Source organism: Arachis ipaensis, chromosome B03, assembly GCF_000816755.2.
Source record: "Arachis ipaensis cultivar K30076 chromosome B03, Araip1.1, whole genome shotgun sequence".
Classification (NCBI taxonomy): domain Eukaryota; kingdom Viridiplantae; phylum Streptophyta; class Magnoliopsida; order Fabales; family Fabaceae; genus Arachis; species Arachis ipaensis.
Genome location: NC_029787.2, coordinates 97,406,124 through 97,416,741, shown reverse-complemented (window position 1 = coordinate 97,416,741; position 10,618 = coordinate 97,406,124). Strand labels below are relative to the sequence as shown.

Genomic DNA, 10,618 nt, shown 5'->3' with positions numbered 1-10,618 from the left:
AATTCAAAGTGGGAACTCGAGCTTCGTCCTGCTCTTCTTCCTCTTTAGTTGAGTCCTCTTTTTGTGGTTTCTGGGGGGTTTCCTTCAGTTCCTTCCCACTCCTAAAGGTGATAGCCTGACACTCCTCCCTTTGTGTTGAGCTAGTCTTGCTGTGAAGGTTGTGGTGGGGGATTTGTTTGAATAAGTAGCCAATTTGTGTCTCAAGTTTCTTGATGGCAGCATCCTGATTCTGCATATTGGATATCACCTCTTCTCGGAATGCTTTACTATCTTGAATTTCTTTGCTTATGCCTTCAAGTAGATTCTCAATCCTTGAGATTCTTTCATTAAATGATGACAGGTCAGGCTGAGTAGGGTTATTCTGGCCTTGATATGAATGTGGGAAGTTGTTGTTATGGGGGTGTTGATATGGTCTAGATGTGAAGTGTTGGGTGGCTGCATTGTTTGGATTTGGGCGTCTTTGATCAAGGCTTTGGTCTTGTTGATTTCCCCACCCAAAGTTTGGGTGATTCCTCCATCCAGGGTTGTAGGTCTTGGAGTATGGATCATGGTTTTGCCTAGGTGAATTTCCAATGTAGTTGGCTTGCTCCTGACTACCCTCTGCTTCTTCATTCACTCTTTCTTGGGTTGTTGATAAAGTGGATACTGCTGCTACTTGGTTCCTCTCCATCTTCTTGGTGAGGTCAGCCAGCTGCTGGGTAATGAGCTTGTTTTGGGCCAGCAGAGCATCTACATTGTTTAGCTCCATTACTCCTCTTGTGTTCCCTCTTTCGGAAGTATAGAAGTAGTCGTTCTCTGCTACTGTTTCAATGACATCTATGGCTTCCTCAATAGTCTTCTTCTTGTTCAAAGATCCCCCGGATGAATGGTCTACGGCCTTCTTTGAATCATAAGAGAGCCCTTCATAGAAAATGTGCAGCTGCACCCATTCATTGAACATATCTGGTGGGCACCTCCTTGTTAGGTCTTTAAACCTCTCCCATGCTTCATATAGAGTCTCACCATCTTGTTGCCTGAAAGTTTGGACTTCAGCTCTCAGCCTATTGATTCGTTGAGGAGGGTAAAATCTTGCTAAGAATTTCTTCACCACGTCTTTTCAAGTTGTCAAGCTTTCCCTTGGGAAAGATTCCAGCCACTTGGCTGCCTTATCCTTGAGTGAGAATGGAAATAAGAGCAGTCTATAGGCGTCAGGATGAACACCATTAGATTTCACTATGTCACATATTCTCAGGAAGGTGGTTAGATGTTGATTGGGGTCCTCTTGGACACTCCCTCCGAACGAACAGTTGTTCTGAACAAGGGTGATGAGCTGTGGCTTCAGTTCAAAATTGTTGGCATGGATGGTTAGCTTTTGAATGCTACTTCCACAGTTTCCTGGGTTTGGATTGATGTAAGAGCCTAAAACTCTTCTATCCTCCCTAGCATGATTTGCTCGACCTCCTTTGCCATGGTTGTGAGCCTCTTCTTCATGATGGTTTTCCATGTTTTCTTCCATGTTTGGTTCAAAGTATTCCTCAAAGTGTTCCTCCTCTTCTTCAGCACCAACTACACGTTTTTCTCTTGCCTCCCTCCTTAGTCTAAGGAAGGTTCTCTCAGGTTCAGAATCAAAGGAAGTTGAAGCCCCTCTTCTTCTCCCTGTCATACAACCAACAAGTACAAGCAAAGAGAATAGGTGCAGAAAGTATATCTGTCAGAATTACTGTTAGTGTGAGTGATGCAATATATCAAATAGTTAGTTGGTTAGTGAGATGAATAGTAAATAACAAAGAAAAAGTATGGGGGAAGGGAAGAAGTTATCTAAAACAGAAAGTAAATGACTAAAACAGAAATTTAAATCAAATAAAAATAAAATGCTCAATCTAGTTATCCTCCAATCTAATCATTGTTGATGCACAATCAATCCCCGGCAACGGCACCATAAACCTGATGCACGGAAAACTTGTCTCACAACAAATTTCCTTCGGCAAGTGTACCAAATTTGTCGTCAAGTAAAAACTCACAATAGAGTGAGGTCGAATCCCACAAGGATTGATTGATCAAGCAACTTTAATTAGAGGACTGTTCTAGTTGAGCGAATCCAGAATTTGAGTTGAGAATTGCAGAAAATAAAATGGCGGGAAGGTAATTGACAGGAAAGTAAATGCTAGAATTATAGATCTGAAAGTAAATGACTGAAGGTAAATTGCAGAATTATAAATGGGAATGGGAGAATTGATCATTAAAGTAAATAACAGAAATTAAAGAGAATGGGTAAGATCAGAAATGGGGAGTTCATTGGGCTTAGGAGATGTTGCATTCTCCGGATCAATTTCATTTTCATCTCTTCCTCAATCAATGCACTCATTGATCTCCTTGGCAATCTTAAGTGATTGAATTACAACTTCTTGTAATTCAATCTCTCAAATCTTGATCAATAGCCAATTCCCTTGTCAATTGCTCATGAGAAGAGATGAAGTATGGTCACTGATTATACCACATGCATTTCCCAAACCAAGTGTTGAGAGGATTATAGTCACATATCCATCCAAACCCAATTTGGTCCAGCATGAGAAAGCATTTCTAGCTTGATCTCTTCATTCCTCTTTCAAGGTTCAGAAGAGATCCAAGTATGAATAGCTTCTTTTTCAAGATAACTACTCAATTGGATGAAGATCTAAAGCTTTCAAGTAAAATCAAGAGAAAAGATAGAAGAAGAATAATAAAAACTAGTATTGATCCATCAAATTACAACAGAGCTCCCTAACCCAATGACAGGGGTTTAGTTGTTCATAGCTCTGGAATCAAGATGTAAGTGAATATCTACCCAAAACTAGCTTATTTCCTAAGGAAATGCATGAAACTACCCTAAAAACAGTAAAGAAAAGGTCAGTGAAACTGGCCAAAATGCCATGGCATCAGCGGTGAAGAATTTCAATCCGGACTTAAAGGGGGCGGGAATGGAACGTAAGCTTCAATTGGAGGAATTAGAATGCCTTAGGTTGGAAGCATATGAGAACGCTCAATTCTACAAGGAAAAAGCTAAGGCATTCCATGACCAGAATATCAGGAGGAAGAACTTCAAGATGGGTGATGAAGTGCTTGTGTATAATTCAAGATTGCGATTGATGCCTGGAAAATTGAGATCAAGATGGGACGGGCCGTTTAGAGTAGTGGATGTCAAACCTTATGGGGTGGTGGAGGTGATCCACCCTACCAAGGGAGTGAAGTTCAAAGTTAATGGTCATAGGGTGAAGCTTTATCACACTCAACCCAAAAATGCCAAGGAGTTGGAGATTTTCCTCCTTGGTGAAGTTCCCAAGTGACAAATGAAGCCATGAAAGTCTAACTTAGGACTCTAAACCAAAGTGTTCGGTGGGAGACACCCCACCATGGTAACATTGTTTCAATTTTATCTCTTGTTTATAGCCTTCTAAATTATTTGCTTTCTTGTGATATAATGAGTAGTTTAGGTTTGGTTTGATAATTTTGAGTTGAATGAGTTAAATTGCTTGTGGACCATGAAATTGTGCTTGTTTGAATGATTTGGGGTTGGTATGTTGATATACTAAGGGTAGGAATCTTAGTTTTGAAGAGAAATGAATTTTTTGAAACAGGGCATCTGTGCGTACGCACCAACCTATGCGTGCGCACAAAACTGTGTTTTTCGCCACCTGTGCAGCCGCACGCACCTGTGCGTACGCACACAACATATTGTGCCCTCTGGTCGCAGCACCAGCACAGCTTGTGTGTGCGGGCTGCCCTGTTTTCTCTTATCGGTGCGTGCGCACAGCTGCGTGTGTACGCACATGACCCCACTCATACTTCGTCTGTGCGGCCGCACAGACGTGTGCACCCGCACACAGCTTGATAGCCCCTCTGGTGGGAGCGAGGGAACAACTTGTACGCCTGAACAACCCACCCCATTTCTAACCCTTGTGCGTGCGCACGGACCTGTGTGCGCACGCACACATACCTTTGTCCCCAAGTAAAAAAAAAAAAGAAAGAGAGCCTGCCTGTGTGGTCGCACGTCTTTGTGCGTCCGCATGTTCTTTTGCAACCTCTCTGGTCGCAGCGATCACATGCTGTGTGCGTTCGCAACCTTTCTTAGTTGTGCTCTCTGTCCGTCCGCACAGGCCCTTGTGCATCCGCACGGTGACCCCTCTCTCTCTTTCTCTCTCTCTCTCTCTCTCTCTCTCACTCTCTCTCTTTCTCTCTCCCTCTCTCTCTCTCTCTCTCTCTCTTACTCCTCTTCTCTTCTCTTTCTTTCTTTCTTTCTCTTCTCTTTTCTCTATACACCACCGGTGAGTACTCTCTTCCGGTGCTTCTTTTTCCGGTGAACCTAAATGCCGTGATTTCGCAGTGGCTATAAGGAGTGCCATTGTTTCTCCCTCATTCTTGTTCTATTCAACCTTTATATCTTAGGTTCTTATTTTTCCTTTCTTTTTATGTTAATGTTTTTGCACTTGCTTTCATTTCTTCTATGTTGCTTAGATTTCATTAGTTGCTTTCCTTATTGTTTCTTTGTATTGCAAAGTGTTGTTGCTTGATTGTTGGGTTAATTAGGATCAAATTTGAGCTTAATTGTGATGAACTTTCACATTGCATACCACATGCTCGATAAAATGCCTCAATGAACATTTTGTTTGATTCATATGACTCGACCATCATATGTATTCAATTTATCTCTTCTTAGGCATATTGTATGAATGATGTGACTTCTATTATGACTTTTGATGGTAGGAAATTGAAATCACCAATGCATTTCCTTTTTGTTGATGTGAAGTTTTGGTTGTGAATGCATTGTGTTGGTGCCATCTAAGTTTCATGGTTCATCTTGGAATTTCAATTGAGTAACCATTCTACGAATGTTCAACTTTTGATGATGTCTTGATCAAACATCTTTTAGGCTTCCAATTGAGAACATTGTATGTGTGATTACCACTTTTTGAGGATGAACAATGGACAATTCCATTTTGGTGCTTGCTTGAAGTTGTGTGCATTTCTCGGTTTTATATTTGCAACTTGAGCACTAAATCGTGAAGCTTTGAGCTGTGAATTACCTTAAGAGTGTGACTGCTGTGATATCTGGCTGGTGTGTGTGTTCCAACCGTGCGCATCATTGGAATATACACACCGTGTTTCACGCAAATCACACTACTTCTATAAGCTCTCTTAACATTGTTAGTGCTTCCTCATTGATTTTACTTTATTGTTGCCCTATGATCTCGAAGTTCTTTTATTTGTATTTTCAGGATGCGGAAGAAAGGTAAGACACCAGTTACTTTGCCGATTGAGCAAACTACCGCTCACCCTCCTGATATTTGGTGGGATCGCCAAGCCATAGACCGGATACCTTGGTTAACCAGAGAGCCGACTATCAATACAAGGCTATTAAGATGCGTACCATCCATTGGGAGCGGCCGTTGAAGGTTCCAAGCCAATACAAGGCGACTATCCACCAAGGGATTGCCTTGCTTCATTGGGAGTTTCGCGAGCGAGAACCCATTGAAGTAAATGAGACTATGGTGCGGGAATTTTATGCAAACTACCAAGCTTGGGAAGCAAAGTCAGTCTTCTTCTGGGGAAAGATGTTGGATACATCCAATCAAGCTCTAGAAGCTATTCTGGACATCCTCCACATTCCACTTGAGAAAGATGAATATTCCAAGATAAAGGTGGATGTCTTTAACGGAAGAGTATCTCTGACTCCCATTCTTGAGAGAATAGGCCGTCCTGGTGCATCTTGGGAGTATAGCAAAGGAAGAATTCTATCCCCACTAGTATTGCATACTCTGATTTGAATGCTGAAGCTCGTATATGATATCAGATCGTGGCGGACTACATCATCCCGAGCACCCACACTACCCATGTGAGATTTAGGACTGCTTTGCTATTTTGGGCTATTATGCAAGGGAAGCATATAGCCATCTTGCCTTTATTGCACAAATCGATCTGGAAATTGGTTGAGAAGAAAAATATCAACATTCCATTTCCATTGATGGTGATGCGCTTAGCAAACGCGGCGGGGGTAGAGAGGCGACCAACAGACATTATGTTCCGGACTCCTAGAGGCAATAAATTCATTCCGAGGAGAGATTTGGAAAGATCAACAAACATTACACCCTCCAAGAGGAAGACACCCATAGCACTACCATCAACTCCATGATGGCACGGATACCGTCGATAAGGAATTTCACAAGATTTTTTTGCGTTGCAAGTATAGTCCTCAACCGACAAATAATTCACGAATCAAATTTAGAAGGAATTGGTTGTCACAAGTTCAACCCCAATAAAGTAACCGAAGTATTCAAACCTCGGGTCGTCTCACAAGGAATGGGCAAACATGTGCATCAACATTGGTTAGAATTCCGGGGTTGCAAGTCATGAGCAAGAAATTAAATTAGGAATCTTAATAAGCAAGTAATCTTGAAATGCAAGAAACTAATTCAAATAACTAAAGCAAGAAGTGAGCAATTCCAAACTAATAAGACAACATCCAATTGAATTCTACTCTAAAACTAAACAATTAACTATAACTGAGACAAAGCAATTAGGATTTTTGGATTTTAAAATATGAATGATAAAAGCAACTCTTTGCTAAGCATAGGAATTGAGATTGCCATCCTTGTCTACATACCGAATATTGATCATTATGAGGTACCAACCCATTAAGTCTACTTCTCAAAAGCCTTAAGTACGTATTGCCTACTCCTAGGCTTGAAGTACGTTAAATAGGTTTGATCACATCAACCCATAAGTCCCAACCTATCTACTAATTAGATTAGTAGTGGGTTAGTGTCAATGGGTATCAAGTTGATCACCAAGGGTTCTCAAATCACCAATTCAATGAGACCCAATGACTCAAGGTCACTCAACTCCCCTAGCTTATGCCAAGAGTAGAGAAAACTACTCCATAATCAAGGGAAATATTTCATCAAACACATGGTAAGAATTACTAAAAGACATATTCAAAGTGTAATTAAATTGAAATTAGCAAGTACCCACTAACAATTATCAACATACAATCACCCAAACAACACAATTAACCATGAAAATTATCAATGTAACATTAGCAATTCAAGATTCACAAGATTCATGAAATGGGTATAAAATGACAATTGACAAGAAAACATAAATCTAACACAAGATCTAAACAAAATTATGCTAAGGAATTCAAATTAAGCAATTAAAACTAGTAATTAACAAGATCCAATTTAGAATTCAACAAGGGAAGATCAATTCAAACTAGATCTAGAGAGGAACAAGGGTTTCTCTCCCTAGAAGAACAAAAACCAAAAACTAGCTAAAAATTGTGTCTAAGTGTAAAATGAATGATCCCCCATTTCCCCCTAGCATCCTTGGGTCTTTTCCATACAGAACCAGTTTGAATTTGGGCCTCTTGAGCCTCAAAAATCGCCAGGCACGATTTTCTTTAATGAGGTCATGTGCAGCTTGTCGCGCGTGCGCGCCATGCGTGCGTGCGCACCAATTGATTTTGTGATCCACGCGCGTGCGCCATGTACGCATGCGCGCCGATGTAGATTTCCCTAATCTGCGCGGATGCGTCTATCTTTGCGCGCCGCTTCCAACTGTCCTCATAAAATCTAAATCTTCACGTTCCTTCCTCTTGTGCATGCTTCTTTTCTCTCTTCTAGGCCATTCTTGCCCTATAAATTCTGAAATCACTCAACAAACACGTCATGGCATCGAATGGTAATAAAAGAGGATCAAAATATAGCGATTTTAAGGCAAAAGAAGCATGTTTTTCATCATGAAGCAATATTAGGAAGAGAACACAAAACCATGCAATTCTTGTGAATAAGTGTGAAAAATATTGACAACCCCCCCCCAAATTCTACACAATATAAACCACAAAATTGGGGTTTATCACTCTACCAACTTCATCAACTGCTTTAACCTTTCTCTGACCTCTTCCGAATCTATTCCGAGACATCTTGCACACGATATTCACCACATGGAGCATTTGGAGCGCAAACGTTTTGAGTGGATAGCAGCAAAGCTAGAAGGAAAAGACCCCAGCCCGATTCCTAAAGCTTCATCCGAGCTAGTTGGGGAGGAGCATGATGCAGTTGACCATCCCACTCATGAGTCCACCAGCTGAAGGTGGCCCCTCTTCATCCTCCCGAATCGTGAGCATGCACGGAGGACCGTGCACAAATTAAGTGTGGGAAAGATCGATGACTTCAAAGGGGGTAAAAATTTCTCTCTTAAAGACACATTGCAATGTTTCTTGTAGTACTTTTCCTTTATTTTGAGTAGCTTTATTTCTGTTGCATCTTGTTTGGTTTGCTGTAAATATTTCTTTATCGCTTATGGATAGTTAGTAGTTAATATTTGCATATTGCATGATAGAATGAATAAGTTGGTGAAACACCAAGGAATTTCCATGAAATTTTCCTTTTAAGGGCATACCATTGATTGAATTGAAGAAAAATTTGTTTACCAACTTGCTTGGAGTATTTTGTTTGTAGAACATGGAAACGAGCTAGAACAACATACCTTGTGAGATTTGAGCTTTAATAGATGGTTGCACTTTTCAGCCATAATGTTGTTCTTGTGTGTGATTATACTCCTTTTTTATTGTGATAATTGATTTGCATGATTCTTTATGTCCTGTATTTATCTTTGGATGTATTTAGCATGATTGAGGCCATCTTTGATGATAAACTCACTAACCTATATAGCCAACCCTTGCATTCACCTTTGTGAACCCCTTTGATCCTATGAATCCCCTTTTGTTCTAATGATAGCACATTACTCCCCTTAAGCGAAAAACCATTGATGTCCTTGAATTATTCTTTGATTAGCTTGGGTGGATTAGTGTGTAAATTCCAAGTGTGGGGGAACACTACAAGAAAATGGAGCATTTGTAACAAAAAATTTGTATTAAATTTAAAATTGTTACAAATTATGGTCTTTTGGTAACAATAATTAGTTATTGTTATAAAATAAGAATATTTTATAACAACGTGATTTCTTTTGTTACAAATTATGTTGACTTTTTGTATCGAATTGTTGTTTTGTTGCAAAATATTATAATGTTTTGTAACAAAAGATTATATTATTGCAAAAATTCAATATATTTTGTAACAAAAAATTAATTTGTCACAAAATACAATATTTTTGTAACAAGTTATTTATTTGTCACAAAATACAAAAATTTTTTGTAACTAATAAAAAATTTTATTTTAACATATTAAATAAAAAGAAAAAGAAAAGAGGGCGAGAGTGAGATGATACAGAAGCGGGGAACGGGGGAAGTGAGGGATAGAAGAAAAAGGGGGAGGGGAACCCTAACAGTGAGGGATAGAAGAAAGGGGGAGGGGGAACCCTAGTAGCCGCTCGCCTTTGTTTCCTCTGCCGTTGAGCTTCGAAGAGAGAGGGAAGAGAAACGCGACAGTGGGAGCTCCATTGAAGCTGGTCACCGTTGTTGCTGCCGTCCGAGCCACCACCAGGGGAAGCCCCTGCCGCCGTTGCCACGGGTGGAGTCTGCCATCGAGTTGTGCGCCGTTGGTGGAGCTATACCTTGCCGGAGTTGCTTTTCACCACTATCAGTTCAGTTTCACCGCAATCCTGCTCCACTTGTGCGTTCTATTTTGCTCTCATCTTATTTATCTGCTTGTTCTGATTTTAAATTACATTTTAGTTTCTGCCTTGTCCTGAATTTTCAAAACTATTTACATATTCAATTTTTATCAAATTCGATTTTCTTGTTTTGTGTTAATGCGTATGGTGTTAATGCGTTAGAATTTTGGCAAATGTCTAAAGAGATTGCACCCTAGTAGTAGTAGTTGTGTTTGGGGATTTCAATGTTGTTGTAGCCGTAAGTGAGGGAGTAAATTGTCTTTCTAATCCACCTTATATGAGAGCTAGAGCATTTTGATAGGTAGTTTTCCCACCACCTGTTCGATAGAATGTTTCTTTAACTTCTTCTCAATGGACATCCACCTGTTCGATAGCTTTTTTGTGAACATTTGAGCTTAGTGTATTTGTGTTCTTAGTATTACAAAATGATATGAAATAATTGACATTTGACACCTTTAAACAGACTGGTGGAGTGGCTTTGACAAATGGTTTAGTTTCCGCATTAGAAGAAAAGTTTGTCTTAATTTTGTTTGATCCTGTAGCGTATTTAAATGCTTTGTTACTGAATGATTGGCTGCAATACTGAAATTTGGGATGATAATTACTGTATTCTTCGTAAATGTACTTTCTAAATATGCTAACAACACATGGAAACCCATTATAACTTATAAGCACATTATCATATTAACAATGTTGGCCTAAAAGTCATATGATTAGTGCATGTGATTTTTCATTGATAGGTCATATGCAAGTAGAATCTTGGAAGAAAAATGCATTCGCATTGATTTAATGACCTCTAACATCAATTTGTTTCTTTTGGTTGTAACCAATTTTTTTATATTTGAGCAGTATTAGCCTCTCTATAGGATATTTCTGTTTTTTTTAACTTGTCCTGCTTAGCCTTTTTATATTTCGATAAATCATGTCAATCAAAAAATGCTAGTGTCTTGAAAGATCTTGTTATTGTTATTATTATTATTATCTCTCTCTCTCTCTCTCAGTTATTGTGAATGTGAATATCCCAATTAAGCAT

At 39.5% G+C, this 10,618-nt stretch overlaps 1 protein-coding gene and 1 long non-coding RNA gene across 2 annotated transcripts; both read left to right on the top strand.

Annotated features, from left to right (window-relative positions):
• On the top strand, nt 2,889-3,302 carry LOC107633422. The gene has a single exon (XM_016337054.1). The coding sequence runs from the start codon at nt 2,889-2,891 to the stop codon at nt 3,300-3,302; it is 414 nt and encodes a 137-aa protein (XP_016192540.1).
• Nucleotides 9,369-10,410, top strand: LOC110269755. The gene is made up of 2 exons (XR_002358517.1): nt 9,369-9,584; nt 10,049-10,410. It is a non-coding gene; the product is annotated as an uncharacterized LOC110269755 (long non-coding RNA).